At 54.2% G+C, this 22952-nt stretch overlaps 1 protein-coding gene across 3 annotated transcripts in view; it reads right to left on the reverse strand.

The window, feature by feature from the left end:
- Positions 1 to 2981: 2981 nt before the first annotated feature.
- Positions 2982 to 22952, reverse strand: part of UHRF1 (ubiquitin like with PHD and ring finger domains 1) — a 40762-nt gene continuing 20791 nt past the window's right edge. For all 3 annotated transcript variants that reach the window (XM_058282035.2, XM_058282036.2, XM_058282037.2), the window contains 11 exons: positions 13878 to 13978; positions 13605 to 13791; positions 12885 to 13008; positions 12689 to 12796; positions 11046 to 11150; positions 10768 to 10874; positions 8487 to 8649; positions 8246 to 8383; positions 6559 to 6834; positions 4950 to 5048; positions 2982 to 4580 (listed from right to left, as the gene is read on the reverse strand). In XM_058282035.2, coding sequence (XP_058138018.1) covers positions 4434 to 4580; positions 4950 to 5048; positions 6559 to 6834; positions 8246 to 8383; positions 8487 to 8649; positions 10768 to 10874; positions 11046 to 11150; positions 12689 to 12796; positions 12885 to 13008; positions 13605 to 13791; positions 13878 to 13978 — 1555 coding nt within the window. In that variant the 3' untranslated portion in view covers positions 2982 to 4433. The remainder of the gene's footprint in view (positions 4581 to 4949; positions 5049 to 6558; positions 6835 to 8245; positions 8384 to 8486; positions 8650 to 10767; positions 10875 to 11045; positions 11151 to 12688; positions 12797 to 12884; positions 13009 to 13604; positions 13792 to 13877; positions 13979 to 22952) is intronic.

Genomic DNA, 22952 nt, shown 5'->3' on the forward strand with positions numbered 1-22952 from the left:
GTCTCCAAACTTTCTGGAGAGATTGTATATTAATTTTATATCTTCAAGCAGGAGGAGGGAAGGAAAAAAGTTTTACATTTAAAAGTCAGTTGGGGAAGCGGCTGTGAAGGCAGGCTTACCCACACGCTGTGGAGCACCACCCGGCCGGCAGACACCAGAGAGCCAGCTCGGCTAGGTGACACTACAAAAAGAGAGAGACAAGTAAAAAAAAGCACAGAAGAGCACTCGGCGAGTGGACGCAGCGGGCAGCAAGCAAGCCACAGGGGGGAGGGGAAATTTTTTTAAAAAAGTCAATCAGATGGGGAGCAGATGTGGCTCAAGTGGTTGAGCGCCTGCTTCCCACATACGAGGTCCCGGGTTCAATCCCTGGTACCTCCTAACAACACAAACAAGCAAACACATGAAAGAAACAACTTGGGGGGAGCCAGTGTAGCTCAGTGGTTGAGTGCCAGCTTCTCACAAACAAGTCCCCAGGGCTGGAACCTCAGAAAAAGGGAAAAAAAAAGCTAATCAGGTAGATATACAAAATGTGGTAGATCCATGCAATGGAATATCATTCAGCCACAAAAAGGAATGAAGTACTGAGACAAGCTACAACAAGGCAAAAACTTGAAAACCTGATGCTCGGTGGAAGAAGCCAGATGCAAGAGGCCACCTATGGCCTGACTCCATTTATATGAAGTCAGAGCAGGCAAATCCGGGAGCAGAAACCAGATTAGTGGTTTTCAGGCGCTGGTGGACTGGGTATAACCACGAAAGGCAACGGGGCTTCTTTTTACATGATGAAAACGTTCTGAAACCAGGCAGTGGCGATCGTTGCACAACTCTGAACGTATTTTAAAAAATCACTGGGTCCTATGCTTTTATTTTTATTTTTTGATGTACTAGGGCTGCAGATTGAACCCGGGAAGCCAAAGCTCAGACCACTGAGCCACATCAGTTCCCTGGCTTGTATGTCTTCAGTGGGTGAATTATCATCTCATGAAAGCTGTTACGTATTTTTAAAAACTACCCCCTCCCCAGCAAAAAAGCCAACAGGGAAAGGAATTTGGCCAGTGTGATCATTTCTGAAGTGGATTTGAAAACACGCTTTTCTGTGTTTTCTTATTTTCTTTTAAGCGATGACATCATCCTACCTTGAGAAAGGTTGGAAAAGTCTGTCTCAACTAATGCATCTCCAAGTATCCTGACTGTGGAGAAGGCCGGTTCACACAGTGCATTTTAAGAACCAAAAGTTGCCTAACTTATTTAAAAATCAAATCTTCCCATGTCTTCATTTAGCCACATGAAATCTAGAAATACTGTCAGTAAAAGGCGTGGGCAAAATAACCTCGTCAATGTTACTTAGTACCATTCCCTTCCCAGGAGTCAATTTTTCTTAAGATTTATTTTATCTATTCCCACCCCTGTCGTTTGCATTCCCTGTCTGCTAGGGCCATTCACCTTGTGCCGTTTCTGCTCGTCTTCTCTTTAGGAGGCACCGGGAACCGAACCTGGGACTTTCTGTATGGTAGGCGGGAGCTCAATCGCCTGAGCCACATCCGCTTCCCAGGAGTCAATTTTAAAGTTGCCTCACCCTTGGCTTCTGAAATGGCCTTTCGGGTCATCAGGCCCCTCCTGAGACATGCCAAAACTTGCACAGGCATCGTCAAGATACCGCCTCCAGGGTCAAACCCAGGTAGCTCAGAGTGGCGCCCACTGGTGGCAGGGGTGGAGGGCCAGTGGGTGACCCCTACGGCCGGTTTCCTCACACGTAAAAGGGGAAGCTCGAGAGCAGACCCATCTCCAAGTTCTGAGTGCTCTGTGTTCCGGTGTCTGCCAGTGTCCCTGGATCTCAAGGGATGGCGACATGACCCACGGCCTGTGGTTTTAATTCTCACTCGGTCACATTTCAGAAGGGCAGAGGATTTTGATTTTCCTAAGACCCCGATGGTGTTCTCTCTAGATATTGTGTGGGCCCTTCTGGAAACCTGCTCTAACACGGTAGCTGCTAGCTAGATAAAATTTGAAAGCAAATTCCTCCCTCGCTCCTGCCACCTTCCAAGTGCTCTACAGCCACAGATGACTGCGTGGTGGGCAACACAGATAGAGCTTCCGTCATTCCAGAAAGCTCTCCTGGGCAGGGGCCAGCAAACTTTTGTTCTTTAAAGGACTAGATGGGAAGCGGATGTGGCACCAGTGATAGGGCCTCTGCCTACCATGTGGGAGGACCCGGGTTCCATCCCTGGGGCCTCCCGGTGAAAAAGAGAAAGCGTGCCTGCACAGTGAGCCAGTGCCCGGGCATGTGAGTCACGCAGCAAGATGACGACGCAACCAAAGACAGACAAGGGGAGAGTCAAGGTGAAGCGCAGCAGAGACCAGGAGCTGAGGTGGCGCAGCTGACAGGGAGCCTCTCTCCACATCGGAGGTCCCCAGGATCGAATCCCGGTGAATCCTAGATAAGAACAGATGAGAAGACCAAAACGCAAAACAGATGCAGGAGATCACACAGCGAGTGGACACAGACAGCAAAAAAGCAGGGCGGGGGGGAGGGGAAGGAGAAAACAAAACAAACGAATAAACAAGTCTTTAAAAAATTTTTAAAAATAAAGGGCTGGAAAGAGAACGTTTGCCGTTGTGCGAGCCGGATGGTCTGTGTCGCGCGTACTCGGGTCTCCTGGTTGCGGTGCCAAAGGAGCCCTGGACAGTCTGTAAACAAATGGGCTTGCCTGTGTCCCAATAAAACTTTATTTGCAACAACTGGCCTTTTGGCTCTGTGAGTGGTCGTTTGCCTCAAAACATAAAGGAAAAAGCTGAGGGGAAGGCGGGCACCCCCTGGGCTGGCAACGAGAAGGTCTCAGTTTTCTCATCTGTGACGTGGGGGAGAGGCGCCCTGCCTCCTCTTTCCCGGGATTTTATGGGCAGAAAATGAAATCCTAAGAACAGACGCGTGCCGTGAGCGACGAAGCAAACCGCCAGGAGGACGAGACCTACTCAAGAGCATCTGTAAAAGACATTTATTCTGAGAATCTAAAACTCTGGACAAAAACTGTTGAACTTTCTAGGAAAAGCCTACACAAGATTTTGCTGGTTTTTTTCTTCCCCTAATACATCAACAACCTAATAAAAAAACCACACATACAAAAAAAAAATTTTTAAACAATATTGCTCCAGTTTGTTTGCAGTCGTGTGATTTAAAATATCCCTGTTCTGTTGAGGTATAAGCTGCAAACTTTGGTAAAGTTAAGAGAAATTAACAAACCATTTCAAAAATTACCAAAAAGAAAAAAGAAAAAACCCACAAACAAACGCTAAGTTACATCCTTCCTTGATACATGTACAGTTAACTACAAAAAAATTTCATGTCGAGAAAGTGTTTACTCGGAAAAGAAAAATCCCTCTCGCGGCTGGCCATCGTCGACGCGCTGGAAATTCAATTTCAAGATCGGTGAGACTCAGGGCATTGGCGAACGCCCACCCAAGCATCAGGAAGAACGGGTCGACCAGTTTCAGAAGCTAGTTGGCAAGTTTGAACATTTCAGTGCTTATTTAAAAAAAAAAAAAAAAAAAAAGGAGCCCTGTCTTTGAAAAGGAAAAAGAAAAAAACAAAAAACAAAAAAACCAAAGGCACTTGAACCTGGCTTTGTGCGCTCCAGCTCGGACAGCAACTGCCCCCGCGCCCGGGCCCTGGGGGAGAGACAGTCCAGCTGAGGTAGTTTCTGGGTGGCCCCACCTCTGCAGACAAGGGCAGAGGACTTTTCAAGCGGATCTTAGAATGGGAGAGCAAGCCGGTGGGCAATGCTGTGGGGTGCGGGGGCCGGGCCGGGCCGAGGTGGGCTGGCGGCTCTTCTCCTTCGCTGGGCGCCCACGCAGACGGCTCCTCGTGGACGGCTGGGCCGCGCCACGGCCGCCCGGGGCCCGCGGCCAGGGGCCATCCCTGCTGGACTGGGGGCCGCCGCCTGCCGTCGGGAAGACGCGCTTGCTTGGCTCTCTGGGGCCAGACCCACAGGCCTTTCAGAGATTGTTCTCGGCTGCTCGGTGGCGGGAACTTCTGAGAACTTGACGTCAGTCCAGAACGACGAAGCAGCCTTCGCAGCAAGGAGCGTGTAATCACATCCTTTCTGTTTTTGTTTTTTTTTAAACTTTTGCTCATCAACGACAGGCTTTATATTTACTCACTCTCACACACACACACACACATACACCACTGAGAAGTCCAACTTGTGGTTGTTTTTTTTCCTTGTAGCCGTAACACAGAAGTTCCTGAAAATTTATAGATTTTTTTTTAAAAATTAAAAAATAACAATAAAAAATAAGAGGAAGACAAGCCTTTTTAGGGAGTGGCGGCAACTACATGTTTTAAGTTAAGCCTGCTAGAGACAAAAAATAAGGGCCCCGACCCCGTCGGATGCGTTGGCGTTTTCGCAAAACGCGCGGCGAGAAGTGCTTGGGGATCACCGGCCGTTGCCGTAGCCCGGGAAGAGCTGGCTGAGGACCGACTGCAGCGGCTGGTTCACCTGCATGGCGTAGCCCCTGCCCAGGTCGTAGCGGCAGGCCGGGCAGCTGAACACCTGCGCCCGGAAGGATCGGTCCAGGCAGTCCTGCCGGAGAGGACCGGGCGGGTGAGGGGGCGGTCCGTGTGGCGGGGGGACTCTGCCGGCCCCCTCCACCGTGGGCACTGCTCTTACCCAGGTATCTCAGGGGCCCGCGGGCCTCTCGCTGGCACCCATCTCCAGACTGGGCACCCTGGGGTCCCTCGACACCCCTGCTTGTGCCCTGCCCCCTCAGCTCAAGTTGCCTCCCTCGGGGGCCCTCCCCGGACCACCCTGCAGGGGGAGAGGCAGGCCCACTCCGCCAGGCCGGTGGCACCTCCTGCCCTCTGGATATCTGGTTTGAAAACGCTGAGTGGGGAGGAGGCCAGATATCCAGGGGCTGGAGGCGCGTGGGAGCCTGGAGCGCGCCGGCCTCACCTTGCACACGTTGTGCTGGCACACGGTCGTGACTGGCCGAAACACCACCTCCTGGCAGCAGATGCACTGAAATGTCTCCTCCACAGCACTCAGGAACCGCTGCAACGAGAGGCGGGCACCCGTGAAACCGGGGCCCGGCTGCGCGACGGCGTCCCCACGCGCCCGGGGGTCCAGCCCCGCAGCCTCCACCCCAGAGGCGTGAGCGGTTACAGTGCCCGCTGTGAGGTGGGGAAACGGAGGCCCAGGGGCATGCGCATCTGGCCCAGGGTACCGGGGTGGGTAGGCTGCCCAGGCTGGACGGGTGCCGAGTGGGACTCGGGTAGTTCGCTATATAGATTGAAAATTAGAGTAGGGAAGTGGATGTGGCTCAAGCATTTGGGCTCCCGTCTACCATATGGGAGGTCCGGGGTTTGAGTCCCAGGGCTTCCTGGTGAAGATGAGCTGGCCCACGCAGAGAGCTGGTGCAGCAAGATGACGCAACAAAGAGACACAGAGGAGAGACAATAAGAGATGCAGCAGACCAGGGAGCTGAGGTGGCACAAGAGATTGGGCGCCTCTCCCCCACTCCGGAAGATCCCAGGATCGGTTCCCAGTGCCGCCTAAAGAGCGAATGGACACAGAGCAGACAGCAAGCACAAAAATAAGGGGGAGAATAAATAAATCTTAAAATAAAATAATCAAAGAGTGTCAGTGGGGGGCAGGGGCCCCAGCAGGGAACCAAACGACGAGCCCCTTCCCTGCTGGAGCATGAAGCCAAGAGGGAAGAGAATGTAGACAAGTAGAGACAAACGTCACAGCTGGGGGGACACAAAGCAGGGAGGCCAGAGGATGGGGGCTGCTGCTCAGCACACAGGGGGCTGGGGAAAGACCCCCGAAAGGGACACCTATGAGCACAGACCTGGAAGACGGGGGTCTGGCTGAATTAGGCTCCCCAAGACGCCCACGTCCTTATCCCGGGACCTGGAAATTACATCCCCGCATGCGGCAAAAGGGACTTTGCGGGCGGGAGCCGGGGACAATCCTGGGGAGGGGAAACTGTCCCAGGCTGTCCGGGTGGACCCCGGCTCGTCAATGGGTCCCACTAGGAGGGGCCCGAGGGAGCGCGGACGACGCTAGCGGAGGCCCATGACAGCAGGGAGAGGGCGATGCAGCCATGAGCCAAAGAAGGTGGGCGGCTTCTGGAGGCTGGAGGAGGCCAGGGAATGGGCTCGGCCCTGGAGCCCCAGAAGGAAGCAGCCGGGCCTGGAGCACCCAATTTCCAGGACCGTGAGTTACGGATGCGCTGTCGTCGGGCACTGAGTTTGTGGCTGTTGGTTTACGACAGCGACAGAAGGCTCCAGCAGGAGGCAGAGGGCCGAGCCAGCAGGACAGGGTGAGAGGGGCCGCGCAGAGGCCAAGGGCCATGACACAGCGGCCGGGGGCCAGGGCGAGCATGCCAGGGGTGGCACGGGGCGGGGGGCTGTGGGAGCCTCTGGGTTCCACACTGAGTGACCACAGGGGGCCCGGAAGGTTCTGAGCCGAGACGGATCCAAGGAGAGCGGGGGCCCAGCGGGGGCAGCTGCCAGCGCCCGGCGGGTCCCCGGCTTTCGGCGCCCCCCGGCCCGCTCACCGGCCCGTCCTTGAGCGACTTCAGGATCTCGTCCCACAGCTTGGCGTTGCCCTTGTCCTCCCGGATCAGGCTGCTCTGCTGGGCCGTGAGGCTGTAGGGCTCCACCTTCGCTTTCCTGGGCGTCCCGCCGCCGGTCTCGCCAGCCCCCGCCGACTTCCTCTTCCGCTTGCCCTTCCGGGGGGAGGCGAAGGCCTCGTCGGCCTCCTCGGCCTCCCTCTTGCTGTTCTCCTTCTCCTTCTCCTTGTTGGCCAGGGCTTCCAGGTAACCTTCTGGATACTGTCAGAGGGGAAGGACGGCCATGAGGGGCGGGCGTGGGGTGGGCGTCCGGCTCGGGGCCCAGTGCTGCCACCCCCATGCCCAGCATCCCCGCCCCACGCCCTCCTCTTCCCCCCCGGGCCCCAGCTCCTTCCCACACCGCCAGCTCCCGCCTGACTCCCCTGCGGCCGGGCTGCCTGCTCCGAGCTCTGCCACTAAGTGCTCTCCGCTTATTTCATGGGGCCGTCCCGGGCGGGGACCGAGCTGGGTCTTGGCAGTGGCCCACCATTGAGAAAAAGGGGCATCTAATACCATCGACCGCGCAGGACTGAGATGACCGAAATGAGACTGCGCGGAGAGGGCATTTAGCTTCACACCCAGCAAAGAACAGTCTTAATCTCTATTCTGCGGATCGGGGGTTGGTGAACTTTCTCCATCGAAGGCCAGAGAGTGAATATTTTCAGCTCAACGGGTCGTATGGTTTGTCAGGGTGACTCAACTTTGCCAGCAATAGCCACAGCAGTCACAGACGCGATGCCCAGGAACCGCACGGCCTTGTGCCAATAAAACTTTATTCGTAAACAGGCAGGGGGCCGTGCTGGCCCGTGGGTCTGAGACTGCGGAGCCCTGATCTTGATCGTTCTCGGGCTTCCCGATGTCCTCCTAAAAGGCATTTCATTATCGTGCCACCTCTAAGGCATCCACGATTAAAATGGACTCTCCAGCGTTCCGGCAAAACATCTCCAACCTTCTTTAGCAACGTTAAGCGGCACTGACGACGGAAGCCCGAGATAAAACGCTATATCCCCACCAGAAGTTGATGCGCCCCGGCGAGCTTTTTCCTCCCAGCTCCTCCACTTCTGAAATTCCCGGCCGTAAGACATTATGTTCAAAAGGCAACCTGGTGTGACCCCAAGGGGGTGGGCGGTTTCGGGTTCGCAACAGTAATTACGATTCCTTAAATAGTCCCACACTGATTTATTTGCTGTAAAATAACGAACAGAAAACTCCCTAATTATAGTGCAAACAAGCTGTACTCCCGGCTGGATGAACTCTCGGAAGATTCCACTGCTTCCCAGACGTGAGTGTCACCCAGGGAGGACGGGTTACTCCTTCTCACCTACGTGCCTGCACTGTCTGCGTCCTATCGGTTTTGGTTGGTTGGTTTCTGCTTTTTGGGGAAAACTAGGGGGTGAGGGGCCTGAGAGACGTCAAGCAAGAGCCAAGAGCAGCTTGCAAGGTAATCTGGAGAGACCTCCTCTCCCACTCAGCCAGAATGAGCAAGCCTGGCTCTCGACACCAAGATGATGTCTAAAAAGGCAGAGGTTACCTGCTCGGGCCCGCCGCCCTCCACCAAAGCGCTTCAGTCACGCGGGGCGAGGTGCAGCCGCCCTGGAGCCGGCTCCTCCTGGGACCCCCCAGGCAGACGCACCTGCATGGTCAGCCCCAGCCTCTTGATGCGGTCCTTCCCTTCCTTTGTCCAGGGTCCCGGCTCATCATCATCCCTGCGCAGGAGGTAGCGCCACACCAGGAAGCCAGACTTGCCCTTCTCAGGCCAGTACCTCACCACCTGCGGAGAAGGGGTGCCATGTCAGCGACAGCCCGCTTTCCGGAAGGTTCCAGAAGGTTCCGGAAGGTGCCGGGAGGCCCTGCAAGGCCCCCGCGCAGCTCACCTTGTAGATGCCGTCGTAGCGGTTGCCCTCGGCGGGGGCGTACTTGCTGTGCTTGCCGCCCTTGACGTTGCGGACCACCCTCACTGGCTTGCCCGCCCGCCAGTCCTTGGCTTCGGCCCCGTCCCGGTCGTTGATGGGGGCGCTGCAGTTCAAGGCCAGCGCCCTGCGGGGACACCGGGTGAGGGCTGCACCACCGAGGAACGCGCCCAGCCACAGGCCTCCCCCCAGGGAACGCGCGAGCTACACGTTCACACCAGGCATAAACGTCTTTGACAACACTGGGAATTCGGGTTCAAGTCCGGATTTTATCACCCCAGATGCTACGATGAGCATTTCCCCCAACACCGTTAAATTTGGAAAACGTGGTAATAAACAGCCACTGAAATGTAAATATCCCATTCGACCAACCTACAATCATTGACCCTTCCCTTTTTGGGGGGTTTCGTGCCGATAACGGCACGCTCGATATGGCTACACAGGGGAGCGGGCGTAGTGCAGTGGTTGAGCGCCTGCTTCCCATGTACGAGATCCTGCGTTCAATCCCTGGTGCCTCCTAAAAAATTAATAACTATGGCCCCACATACAATTTTCACCTCCTCAGCCCTCATGAAATAGCTTTTTCAAAGTGGAATTACAGGGTCAAGGATAAGAACGTTTTTAAGGCTCTTCATACATATGGTCAGAGCGTTCCGGAAGGTGGCTTCAAGTCTACAAACAGTGGACAACTAGTCTCTTCCCTGGCATTTCCCAGCATGTTAGAAATTCTTTGGAAAGGAAATTAATGGTACCTTGCTAGTGCTTAAATCTGTACTTCTTTGAAACACCAAAATTGAACAATTCACCCTGGTTACCCAGTTGCATTTCTTCTGAGTTACTAAGATGCCCTTTGTTTTCTTTCTCTATTGGAGGTTTTCTTACTGATTTTCCAACAGCTTTTTTTTTATTTTTTTAGAGATTTTATTTACTTATTTCTCCCTCCCTCATTGTTTGCACTTGCTACTTGCTCTCTCTGTCTGTTCGTTGTCTGCTCATCATCTTGTTAGGAGGCAATGGGAACCAAACCCAGGATCTCCCATGTGGGAGGGAGGCGCCCAATCGCTTGAGCTACCTCTGCCCCCTGCTTGTTGTGTCTCCCTTAGTGTATCCTCATTGTGTCTCCTCATGGCATCATTCCATTGTGTCATCTTGTTGCACCAGCTTGCTGTCTTGCTCATCTTCTTCAGGAGGCACCAGGAACTGAACCCAGAACCTCCCATCTGGTAGGTGGGCGCACAACTGCTTGAGTCACATCCGCCTCCCTCAACAGCTTTTTATGTGATAAGAACATGACCATCCCAAGTCAGGTTTCTTGCAAACTTCTCCCTTGGTCATTTGCCTTTTAATTCTATTTATAAGATTGGCTGATACAATTCAAAGCATCTAGATTAAATCGTTTAGATCTCTAAATCCATCTTCCCCTTTGTGTCTTACAGCACTTATGGTTAAAAAGGCCCTCCATTGGGAAGTGGACAGCAGCTCAAGCAATTGGACTCCCACCTACCACATGGGACGTCCCTGGTTGGATTCCCGGTGCCTCCTAATGAAGCAAGTCGGTGTGATGGGTAGGTGTGGCAAGTTGATGCAACAAGGTGACGCAACAAGAGACACAAGAAGAACAACACAACGAGAGACAAAACAAAGCAGGGAAGAGAGGTGACTCAAGTGATTAGGTGTCTCCCTCCCATATCAGAGGTCCCAGGTTCAGTTCCCGGTGCCTCCTAAACAAACATGGAAGATGAACAGATACAGCAAGTGCAAACAAGGGGGTGGGGAGAGATAAATAAAAATTAGAAGGAAAAAAAAAAGGCCCTCCCACCCTGCAGTCTGGTAATTATTTGCCAGCTAACTCTGATCCAGAGGTCAACAAAACTCTGGCCTGCTGCCTGTTTTCACAAAGTTTAATTGGCACTCGGCCTCATCCATCCACTTCCCAAGCAGCCTCTGGCTGCTTTTGTGCTACAAGAGCAGAGTCGAGATATTCGATAAGAGGCCACGTGACCCATAAAGCCCCAAATATTTACTACCCGGTCCTTTACAGACGAAGTTGGCTTGCGCCCATCCAGAGTGCTCACCCACGGGCCTTTAGCCAGGGAGAAGGGAAGAAGCAAGCTGCTGGGCTTGCCACGCCCCACCACACCCCGCCGGGCACTGGACTTGCGGGAGGTAGCGGCTTGGAGGGAGCTGACCACCTCCACGGCGCAGCCGCCACGGCAGGAGACAACAGAAAGCGCCTTCCGCAAACCTGTTGGTGTTGGTGAGTTTCTGATCGCAAGACTGTTCAGCGGTCCGTTTGTTGCCAGAAAGATCTCGGCCACCGCTGCCTGTGTACGTGAAAAAATTCCCGTGGTCCTGGAACAGAGGAGGGGCTGGTGACCGCTCCGCGCGGAGGAGGCGCTCCATCTGCAGGCGTCCACTGAGGACAAGCTCACGGGCACGCAGGTAGAGGGGCATGCACAGAGACCCACACAGCATGCTCAGAGACGGACACAGGGACGGAGACAGAGCCTCGCGCACACTCACCACGTCGTCCTCGTAGCCCCCGGCCAGCACCAGGGAGTAGGCGCCATCGTTGCTCCGGCCGTGGATGCCCGCCACGTGGGGCCGGTGCACGCCGGATTCACTGACCTGCAAAAGCCCCCAGCGGGTGAGCCGCGTCTTACGGAACAACTGCTGGAGGAAAGCAAACCCTTCCCGCCACGAGCCGGCAGGCTCTGAACCAGAGGCAGGGCCCTCGCGAGCCACCGCGCCTCGCGGCCGCCAGGAGCCCTTCCCAGGGTGGCCTACGTCCCAGCCGCCCTGCAAGCTGAGGACCGTCCCATCCGGAACACGGGGCGATGGTGGCCTGGCGGGACTGAGTCTAATGTGAGGTGACGACGTGGGAGTACGAAGTGTTCGAGGAGCACGATGCACACGACCTACCCGCAAATGTTTAGACAATCGATAAACAGACGATGGATGGATGGATGACAGAGGAAGATGGATAGACACACAGACGTGGGGGGGGGAGGGCAAAGGTGAAAAGATGTTAAAAGTCAGAGGACCTGGTCTCGGAGTGGGGGCTAGGTATGTTGGCGCTCTCCATATATGGGTTTTGCATTATTTTTACAACTGTCCTGTAAGTTTGAAATCCTTTCAAAAAGATTAAGATAAAAAAATAAAAATTAAAAAGAAAAAAAGTTAGAAATTTAGATTAAAAATTTTAAAAAGTTTAAAAATATAAAAAAATAAAAATAAACAAAAAAATTTTTAAAAGGTTAAACATAGTAACAATAAAAGTGAGATAGGAGGGAAGCGGTTGTGGCTCACCTGATAGAGCATCCGCCTACCACATGGGAGGTCCAGGGTTCAAACTCAGGCCTCCTTGACCCATGTGAGCTGGCCCACGTGTAGCGCTGACATGCACAAGGAGTGCCATGCCACGCAGGGGTGTCCCCTGTGTAGGGGAGCCCCATGTGCAAGGAGTGCCGCCCCATGTGAAAAACACAGCCCACCCAGGAGTGGTGCTGCACACATGGAGAGCTGACGCAGCAAGATGACACAACAAAAAGAGACACAGATTCCCAGTGCTGCTGAGAATACAAACGGACGCAGAAGAACACAACGAATGGACACAGAGAGCAGACAACTGGGGAGCGGGAGGGCGGAGGGGAGGGAGGAATAAATCTTAAAATAAAATTAAAAAGTGAGCTAGGAGCCACCATTCCCCGGGCAGTCTCTGGGCTCCCTCAGTCCCTCACTTGACAGGAGATTTGGGTGCGCCTGGCGGGGGGGCAGGGCCTACACGGGACACAACGCAGCAGGGCCCCGGGAGCTCCGGGCCTCTGTGGGCCCGCCCTGGGCCGGCCCGTGGTGGACAGCGCGTTGCTCACCAGCTCTGGCTGCTGCTGGCCCCCGGTGGGGGGAGCCCCGGGACGCAACCCGCACCCCAGAGTGCCCGGGACGGCCCCGCCCCGAGGACGATCCAGCCCCACGTTTCAAGGCCTGAGTGGGCAGCGCCCAGCGGCGGGAGCTCGGGGACGCGTGGGAGCCGTTACTATGACAATTCATGCCGCAGCCCAAGGCAGCCTCGCCCCGGGACGGGCGCTTCCGGGCTCCCTCCTCCGAGCGGGGGAGCACCCGGCCCCGGCGGGAGCCGCCGCCCGGCCCCGGGCCCGCCACGGTACCTGCACTCGGAAGCGCCACATGGTGCCCACGGGGATGCCCGGGATGGGTCCGTAGTGGTTGGACGGCACGATGGTGCACTCCTTGGTTCGCCCCACGCACGCCATGCCCTGTCCGCGCCGGAAACAGAGACGCCACGCTGGCGTGAGGGGCGCGGGGGGAGCAGGAGAGGGCGCGGGCGGGGCGGGGGCCGCTCACCTTGCCCCAGTCGCGCTGCGACGACGACGTGGCCGACGCCATCTTGGCCTTCTTCTTGCTCTCCTTCAGCTTCTCCCCGGCCAGCACCACCTCGCTGGCGTCGTTCCGGCACTCGGGGCAGTACCTGCGGGCGCGGGACATCAGCCCCGCGCCTGCCCGCCCCTCCGTCACCCTACGCCGGCCCCCCGTGGCCCTCATATTCAAATGCCGGCTCATCAGAATAAAAATCCCGGGTTCTCGGTCGCACTCGCCACGGCTGAGTGCTCGGCAGAAGGCGTGGCTGGCGGCGACCCTGTCGGCACAGGTCTAGAACATTCTAGAGCATTCTAGGGCACAGCAACCTGGCCCTGCTCCTGCTTAGGGTTCCAGGGTTCCTCCCAAAATGCCAAGAGCAAATCCAACTGCAAGGTGGGAGGGGCCCGAGGAGCCCCTCATCGTCACTGCGGGGTCCCTGGCCCCACCTCTGCGTGAGGGGCGGGGGGCTGCAGCGGCCCCCGCGTCGGAGGAGCAGCGAGGACCAAATCCGCCCACACACGCCGGGGCCTGAGAGAGCAGCCTGGCGCAGCCCAGCCTCGATGGCAACGACTATGGTAGCAGGCACGTGGGGTGGGCACGGCGGTCCACAGCCCTGCGATGCACGCCCCCCACGGCCTGCCCGGCCCTCTGCCCCGCAGTCGGCCTCCGGAAGGTTCTCTCCCACCTGGGGCGGCACCCACTCACCACTCGTCCTCGCTGGGGACGCCGCTGAGGGGCGGGCACAGGCAGTAGATGTGGAAGGCCATGTCGCACTCGTCGCACATGAGCTGCTTGTCGGGGTCCTGCTTGCCCCCACAGAGGTGGCAGGCGCACAGCCGGCAGGCCTTGCTCTCGTCGTCCCTGCAGTGCTTGCACGATGGCCCGCTCTTCCCTGCGCGGGCCAGGAGGGTCAGCGCCAGCCGGGCCAGCACTGGCCGCCGCCACCCCGCGCCCCACGCGCACAGTACCCCGACTCACGTCTCATGGGGTTTTCAACCACGGGGCTGCCTTCCCCGGGGCGCTCGATCTTGAAGATCTCGTCCACGAAGACGATCCGGCAGTCGTTGATGGAATCGTCCCTGGGGGAGAGCCGCCGTGAGCATGTCCGCGGCCGCCTGGGCCCGCGGAGGCGACCGGCGGGTTGTCACCACCGGCCCGAACGCTACCAAAGGGGCCGGGGGCCGCGCGCCTGAGCTTAGCCATTCCCCTCGCAGATTGAAGTCTCACGGACTCAGAAGTAAGGCCAAGAAATGCGCAAGCCAAATTCCACTCTGTGGTGCCTGAGAGAATGCGCTTCCGAAGGCTGTGTTAGACAAGACCCAATGCAAAAGCAGTGAAGGTCAAGGTTGACCTATCTGCCTGCATCAAAATAGAAAAACTCCTATAATTAAAACGTCCTCCACACAACCAATCTGAATTCCACGTCTGCAGCATCCAGAAGGAGACACAAAGGCAATGCACGCCTCGTTTTAAATTGTCTAATACCCAGAGTCAAAATGTAAATGATGGGTGAAATTAAATTTGAATGTTTTACATAACCTGATATGGGTCTCCTATAGCACCATGTCAGTACGTAATGAATACTAAAAAAATTACTAATGAGGGAAGCGGATACGGCTCAGGTGACTGGGCTCCTGCCTACCACATGGGAGGTCGATGACTCGGTTCTCAGTGCCTCCTAAAGGAGAGAGAGAGCTTGGGCGATGGGCAGGCGCGGCAAGCGGCCACCAAGAGACACAAGAAGGAAAAACATCATGAGAAACACAACAAAGCAGGGAATGGAGATGGTTCAAGCAATTAGGCACCTTCCTCCCACATCAGAGGTCCTGGGTTCAGCTCCCAGTGCCTCCTAAAGAAACAAGGAAGACGAACAGATGCAGCAAGGGCAAACAATGAGGGGTGGGGAGAAATAAACAAACAAATCTTTAAAATAAAAATTATGAACGGGCTATTTTATATCTTTTCATACTAAGCCTTCGAAGTCCGAGGTGTATTTTATTCTGACAGTCCATCTTGATTTGAACCAGACCCGTTTCAAGGAGGCTGTGGCCACAGGGACTCGTAGCTATAGGAGTGGACAGCACAGCTCCAGGTCTACTAGCCACAGGTTTGTGGGAAACCCAAGGGACAAGAAACACAGGAAATGACCCCGGAAGACGCAAGCGGCAGAATCGATGTGACAAAGGGGCAGGGCATCTTCCACAAGTCAGCTGTAGGGCAAAGGAAAGAGAGAAAGGACTGGACAGAAAGCCTAAAGAATACAAGAGGTTTAAAAGATAAACTGACCAAGTGCAATCTGTGACCTTGACCCAAGAACCATTTAAGGGAAAAAAGAAAGAACTGATTGGATGACTGAACTACGACTGAACAGGAATTCCTGAGAAGCCCATGGCGGGAGCGGGTGTGGCTCACGCGTCAGAGCACCTGCTTCCCACACGGGGGGTCCCGGGTTCAGTCCCTGGTGCCTCCTAGAAACAGCACAGGGGAGCCGACGTGGCTCAGCGGTTGAGTGCCGGCTTCTCACACACAAGGCCCCAGGTTCAATTCCCAGCCCCGGTATCTCAGGAAAAAAAAAAAAGGTTAGTGTTCACTTTTAAGTTGTGATACCCACATTATAATTACATTATTAAAAGCGTTTTAAAAGAGCCATCTTTTGGGATTATAGTTAAAAATATTTAGAGAAAAAATAACTTGACGCTTGGGAGCTACCCACTATGATGGTGGGAGGGGAGGTGGCGAGGGAACGGGACGGGCCTTGTGTTCCTAACGGCTGAGGAGGAGTGAAACCACATGGGCTTGTCACACTTCTATTTTTTATGTATTTGAGTTTTCCCATGATCAGAATGAAAGGCAAATAACAAAATAAAGTCCTCCCCCCATCCCACCCTTGCAGATTCTCCTAAACATGGTTAAGAGATGTGGAAAAAATATTTCCAACATACTACTTGAAGATACGACTCATTGCTGGAACACAACAGGAACTTCCTAAGATCACTAAGAAACAGGTAACTGATGGAAAGGCTGGCAAAGGTATTTCACAGAAGAGGAGAAACAAATAAATAGCCAAAGAACACGTGGAAAGAAATCAGGGATTCTGATCAACAGGAAAATGCAAATTAAATCCTACACTTGGGGAGCAGGTGTAGCTAAAGTGGCTGAACACCTGCTTCCCATGTACAAGGTCCCAGGTTTGATCCCCAGTACCTCCTAAAAACAAAGCAAAACAAATGAAAAAAACAACTCCTTGGGGAATGGATGCAGCGCAGTGGTTGAGCGCCTGCCTCCCGTGTACAGTCATGGGTTCCATCTCCGGTACCTCCTTAAAAAAAAGAATCCTCCACTTTTGCCCCACCTTATGGAGGACAATTTAAAGGAATAACGTAAGGAAGGCCTCGAAAGGGCTGGGAGACGGCGCTCTCTACCCCGGCCTCGGAAGCACCATTGGCAGCCTTCCCAGAGGCACCCTGGGGTTCCCTCGAGAATTTAAAACGCCCAACACGCTTGGGATGGGCCGTATGGCAAATGAATATATCAATAAAATCGCTACAATAAAACAAAATAAAATGCCCAGCAGGAAAGTCTCCATCTCTTGGGGTCTGCCTTGAAGAAAGACACCCACGTCTACACGGTACGTGGGAGAGCACTGAGGAAAATACGGAAAAAGAGGAGACAACCCAAAGTGTCTGCCAGCAGGGGATCAGGGTGCAGAGTGGCCACCAATTACGGACTACCTCGCCACAGCAAAAAGGAACGACGCAGAGGCGAAGCTTCCCCAGACATCCTGCTGCGGGGGAAAGGAAAGCTCCAGCCTGCCGCCGCCGCTGAGCCCCGCCAAAAACAACAACGACGACAACAACAACAAACACTGTCAACTTAGGTATGCGTGTATGCACGTAAACGAGCAGGAAAGGTCTGGGTAAAGATGCTGAAAAGGAAAATAAATGAAGTGGGCCGTGGGGGATGTTTCACTTTATGAACGTTTCCTCAATTTTTTATTTTAAACGGTCAAGAGCATGTTCTTGAGTGATTATAAGTAAAAGGGTGGATTCTCAGGCTGAGGCAATATTCTGCATGTTTCACGCGAATAAATGTTAAATTATAACGAAACAAACTTGGCAGGCACACACACACAAACTACACCAGCAGACGTTCGCAGCTCGCTTCTTTTTCCCGCCATTGCTTTTCTGAGATCGATCCAGGGGTCGTCCCTGGTGATAGTTTGATATTCCTTCCCACCATAGGCGATTCCATCAGGACAGTGTTCCTCCTTTATCTATTCTCCTTTTTGACATTTTATTGCTGCTGTGTTTATAAAATTTGAAAACAAGCAGAACATTCAGAATAGTCCCCCAAGAGGCCTAGACCTGCCCTGGTTCACTGGGTGGTGGGTTGTGGACTCACAGATGTCGGTTTAGCATCTGCTCGCTATGGGCCCTATCTAGGCAGTAGGTATACTCTTTGCAAGGTTTGAGATTTTACATGCTAAAACTTCAATTTAAAAATTAAATCTGGTTAGCGGATGTGGCTCAAGTGATTGAGCTCCCGCCTACCACACGGGAGGTCCTGGGTTCGGTGCCCGGTGCCTCCTGGAGAAGACGAGCAAGACGGCTAGCTGATTTGACGGGCTGGTGCGGCGAACTGATGCAACAAGGGAAGCAGGGAGGAAAACGTAATGAAAGACACAACAAAGTGGAGAGCGGAAGTGGCTCAAGCAATGAGGCGCCTCCCTCCCACGTGGGAGGCCCCAGGGTTCGGTTCCCAGTGCCTCCTGAAAGGAAGACGAACGGACAGCTAGCGTAAATAAAAAGGGGATGGGGAGAAATAAATAAATAAATAAAACCTTTTCAAAAAACACTAATTCTAACTTTAAAAAGCTAAAGATTTTGCAAGAGCGCATTTGCTCAGGGTTGAACGCCTGCTTCCCACGTATAAAGTTACAGGTTCAGTCCCCAGTACCGCCTAAAAACAAAAAAGCTAACAAATTTGATTCTATACCTAGCAAAGCTATCCTTCAGAAATGAAGGGGAAAAAGACATTCTCATATCAAGGAACATTAAAAGGATTTGTCTCTAACAAATAAGCATGATCTGCAAACGGAAAAATTTATAAATCAGATGTCATAAAAATTAGATACTTTTGCTCAGCAAAAGATCCTGGGAAGAGGATAAAAAGACACACTGCAAACTGGGAGCAAAGCTGTACAAAGCCCATTTTCTGCCTAGTAGCTAGATTATATGAGGATTCTCAAAAAACTCAGCCAAAATTCAAAAGATCCAATTAGAACACAGGCAGAAGGCATGGCCACGCATTTCACTGGAGATAGACGGCCAGTAAGCTCGTGCAGATGCTCAGTGTCATCAGCCACTAGGGGAAAGCAAATGAAAACCACAGTGAGGGAGCAGATGTGGCCCAAGCGACTGGGCTCCCGTCTACCATATGGGAGGTCCAGGGTTGATTCCTGGGGCCTCCTGGTGAGGGCGAGCTTGGGCGAGATGGCCCATGCAGAGTGCTGGCCCGTGTGGAGAGCTGGTGCAACAAGATGACACAACAAAAAGAGACACAGAGGAGAGACAATAAGAGACGCAGCAGACCAGGGAGCTGAGGTGGTGCAAGAGACTGGGCGCCTCTCTCCCACACCAAAAGGTCCCAGGATCGGTTCCTGGAGCTGCCTAAAGAGAAGACAAGCAGACACAGAAGAACACACAGCGGATAGACACATAGAGCAAACAGGGACGGGGGGAGAAATAAATAAATCTTTAAAAAAAAACAAAAAACAAACCACAGCAAGAGAGAGGATGTGGTTTGAGTGGTTGAGCATCTGCTTTCCGCATGGGAGGTCCCAGGTTTGGTTCCTGGTGCCTCCTAGGAAAAAACGAAAACAAACAACAAGCAAAACAAATGAAGAAAAAAAAACCCAACTCAGGGGAGCTGCTGTGGCTCAGTGGTTGAGCTCTGGCTTCCTACATACAAGAGGTCACAGGTTCAATCCCTGGCCCTGGTACATAACGGGGCAGGGGACCCACAGTGAGATGTCACTATGCACCTCTAGAAGGCCTCAAATAAAACAGTGACAACACCGACGGCTGGAAAGGATGTGGAGAAACCTCAGACATTGCTGGTGGGAATGGTACAAGTCACTCTGGAAAACACTTGGGTAGCTTCTTATAATAAAACTAACCTGCAATTACTACGTGTGGCAGTTTGAAGCTTTTGTGGACCCCAGAAAATCCCGTTCCTAAAGCTAATCCATTCTTGTGCATGTGAACATACTGTAGGTGGGACCACCTTTTGATTAAATTACTCCAGTTAAGGGCCTCTGACTAGACTGCATGACCCAGGGTGGCTCTTAATCCTCTTACTGGAGTCCATTACAGAGAAATAAAAAGCCACAGATTCAGAAAAAGCTGTAGAGACAGAGAAAAACCCAGAGACGGGATGGCCCAGGAGCCAGAAGAAGACACTCTGGCCAGAGGCTGAAAGCAACAAGGCCAGAAGAGAGCAGCAAGATGAGAAGACGCTGCCACATGCCCCATCGCCCACTCCTGCAGCTCGGGAAGAACGCATCTCCTGACAACGCCTCAATGTGGACGCTTTCACAGTGCCAGAATCGTAAGCTCTTGGCCTAGGAAATCCCTGTTGTAAAAGTCAACCCATTCCTGGTTTACTGCTCCTGGAAGCTTTTAGCAAATTAAATCGCCATGCGACCCAGCGCCTGCACACTGGGGTACTTCTATCCCAGGGAAACGAAGCTGCATGTACGAGTTCACGGGAGCTTTGCTTCTAAGGGTCAAAAGCTGGAGGCTAGTCAGCTATCCTGCAATGGGCTGATGGTTCCTAAACTGTATCCGTCCATACCACGTGGATACAGCGTCGATCTACCATATGGAGGGTCCAGGGTTCAATCCCCAGGGCCTCCCGACCCGTGTCATGAGCTGACCCATGTACAGTGACGCTATGCACAAGGGGTGCCAGCCACGCAGTGGTGTCCCCCGCATAAGGGAGCCCCATGTGCAAGGAGTGTGCCCTGCAAGAAGAGCTGCCCCCCGTGAAAAAAAGCACAGTCTGGGAAACGGAATTGGCCCAGTGGTTAGGGCGTCCGCCTACCACATGGGAGGTCCACAGTTCAAACCCCGGGCCTCCTTGACCCGTGTGGAGCTGGCCCATGCACAGTGCTGATGCGCGCAAGGAGTGCTGTGCCACGCAGGGGTGTCCCCCGCGTAGGGGAGCCCCATGCGCAAGGAGTGCGCCCCATAAGGAGAGCCGCCCAGCGCGAAAGAAAAGTGCAGCCTGCCCAGGAATGGCGCCGCCCACACAGAGAGCTGACACAGCAAGATGACGGAACAAAAAGAAACACAGATTCCCGGTGCTGCTGCTAAGGATAGAAGCAGTCACAGAAGAAAGCACAGTGAATGGGCAGAGAGAGCAAACAATGGGGGGTGGGAATAAATAAAAAATAAATCTTAAAAAAAAAATTTTTAAAAAAAAGCACAGTCCACCCAGGAGTGCACCGTGACCAGCAGGATGACGCAACAAAAAAGCAACAGATTCCTGGTCCTGCGTGACAAGAACGCAAGGAGACACAGAAGAACACCCAGCGAATGGACACAAAGAGCAGACAAGAGGGGGTAAAGATGAGAAAAATAAATAAAACAAGTCTTTTTTAAAAAGTAAATAAATAAAAAATAAAGACTCGACCACCAATACCCTCGGGTGACTTTCTGGGAAGGTATGCCGACAAGAAGGCTGATCTCAAAAGATCACAGGCTGTAGGGCCCCGTATACAGGATGTTGGTGAAATGACCAAGTTGCACAGACAGAGAAGAGATGAGGGGTGGCCCGGAGTCCGAGGCAGGGGGTGCAGAGGGCGGGCATGGCTACAAGAGGGCACGAGGGTGGATCCTCGAGGGGAGGGAAAGGCTCCATATCTTATGTCAAGCGCCTGGGTGTGACACTGACCATCCTGTTGCAAGACTTACCCTTTGGAGGATAAAGGGCACGAGGACTCCCTCGCCCGGTTTCCTACAAGTGCACGGTAACCGAGAACGGCGGCAGGACAGAGGAGTTAAAACGAACGAGAGAATGAACTCACAGCAGTTCACGGCGGATGAGCCGACACAGAGGGTCTGCAGTGACAAGTCGGCGCAGTGGGTGCTGGCAGCGATCTGGGACGCTGCCGCCCGGCTGAGCTTCCCCGGCCAGACAGGGGCCCCGCCGCCACGGCGGCCGCGCCTGGTGTCACCCTCACCCGGCTGGCGGACTCCCGCCAGAGGGACCACGGCCAACCCCTCCTCAGCGCACAGCATCTTGGGCAATGCCCGACTCAGCCAAAAAGAACCAATGACGCTAACGAGGGCCGCCATCTGGCGAGAGCCCACGGGTAACGCGGCTCGGGGCCCCTCCCACGATCTTCCTGGACCCCCACCACCTCCCGTGGGGCTGGCGAGGGAGAGGGCGGCTGCGCCTCGCAGCGGGCAAGGGGCGGGGATCTGACCCCCTCTCCCCAGCCCAGGTTAAGGCTGCTTCCCGCGCCCTGTGCCCCGCGCCCGGGCTTCGGCAAGCAGGCTGTCTCACCCATGCCCCGCGCGTGCTTTGGAAAAAGTAAGTCAGGGGAAACGGACTTGGCCCAGCGGTTAGGGCGTCCGTCTACCACATGGGAGGTCCGCGGTTCAAACCCCGGGCCTCCTTGACCCGTGTGGAGCTGGCCCATGCGCGGCGCTGATGTGCGCAAGGAGTGCCCTGCCACGCAGGAGTGTCCCGTGAGTAGGGGAACCCCATGTGCAAGGAGTGCGCCCCGTAAGGAGAGCCGCCCAGCACGAAAGAAAGTACAGCCTGTCCAGGAATGGCGCCGCCCACACTTCCCGTGCCGCTGACGACAACAGAAGCGGACAAAGAAACAAGACGCAGCAAATAGACACAGAGAACAGACAACCAGGGGAGGGGGGGAATTAAAATAAATAAATCTTTAAAAAAAAAAAAAAAAAAGGCAAGTCAGTGTGAGACACGTTTGGAAACGCTCTGCGTGAATCACTGTCCTGGAAGCCAGTGACCATCATGCTGCAAAGCGCTTCCTCGGAAGGCCCAGCGCCGGCAACGCCACGGGATGGGACGGAGGACGAGGGGCTGTCCCGGGTCTGCCTTTGGGTTCGTGAGCTCCCAAGTGAGGCTGGCATCTCCGGGTCTCAGTCACCGCTTTGTGGTCTTTGTAAGCAGCTCGACCGCGCGGCAACTTACAGCTCTACAACCTGCCCCTTTCACGCGGGCCAGCGGCCATTGTGCAGCACGTTTGCGGGGCAGCCAGATCACCACCACGATTGACCCGAGGACACGCCCAAAGCCCCCGTGCTGCTTCCTGGCATGAAGGGGAGGTGGGGAAGAATTCTCTCCAGTGGTGGAGGGGGCACAGGGCCAAAGGGCGGTCACCAACCAGCTCCCGCTGTCAGCCGTTTCCTCACTCAGCAGCACCCCAGAAAAGGCGACTTCTTAGCGAGGACCCTGGCTCAAGAAGTATTTCTATCCTTTTTACGTTTAGACTACACAGATGTGCAGTTTTTCCGGGGCTAAGCGACAGCGTTACCAGCACTTTGCCGGGCCACGGCCTATGTATTTAGAGTATCGAGGGCCATACTCTGCCTGTTTTTGTAGATAAAGTTGTTTTTTGGTCATAATTTCATCAAGCTTTTTCTATTGGTTTAAGTTGGGAAAAGTTGGTTGATTTAAAAAAAAACATTAATAGAACACAGGGAACAGAGATTCGGCAAAAACCACCAAGACGGTGTGCAAGCGTGAGAAGTCTGGGAAACCGCGGGGCAGGGAGAAAGGTTTTGGCTTAGTCGCCGGAAGCACTTTCTAATCACCTGAGTTGTCCGAGGAGAGAAGAGGCCACGCGCGCCTGTCCCTGGAGATGTGACACCCTCTCTGGGGTCTGATACGGAGGGATGCGGGTGGCTGTGGCAGGCTGTGACCAGGCATCTCCTCTGCCCTGGGCTTCAGGGCCCACGAGTCCAGCGTGGACGTCCCTGCGGGGCCGGGGGCACGGCACTGCCAGACGTCCAG

This window comes from Dasypus novemcinctus, chromosome 19, assembly GCF_030445035.2.
Source record: "Dasypus novemcinctus isolate mDasNov1 chromosome 19, mDasNov1.1.hap2, whole genome shotgun sequence".
In the NCBI taxonomy this organism is placed as follows: domain Eukaryota; kingdom Metazoa; phylum Chordata; class Mammalia; order Cingulata; family Dasypodidae; genus Dasypus; species Dasypus novemcinctus.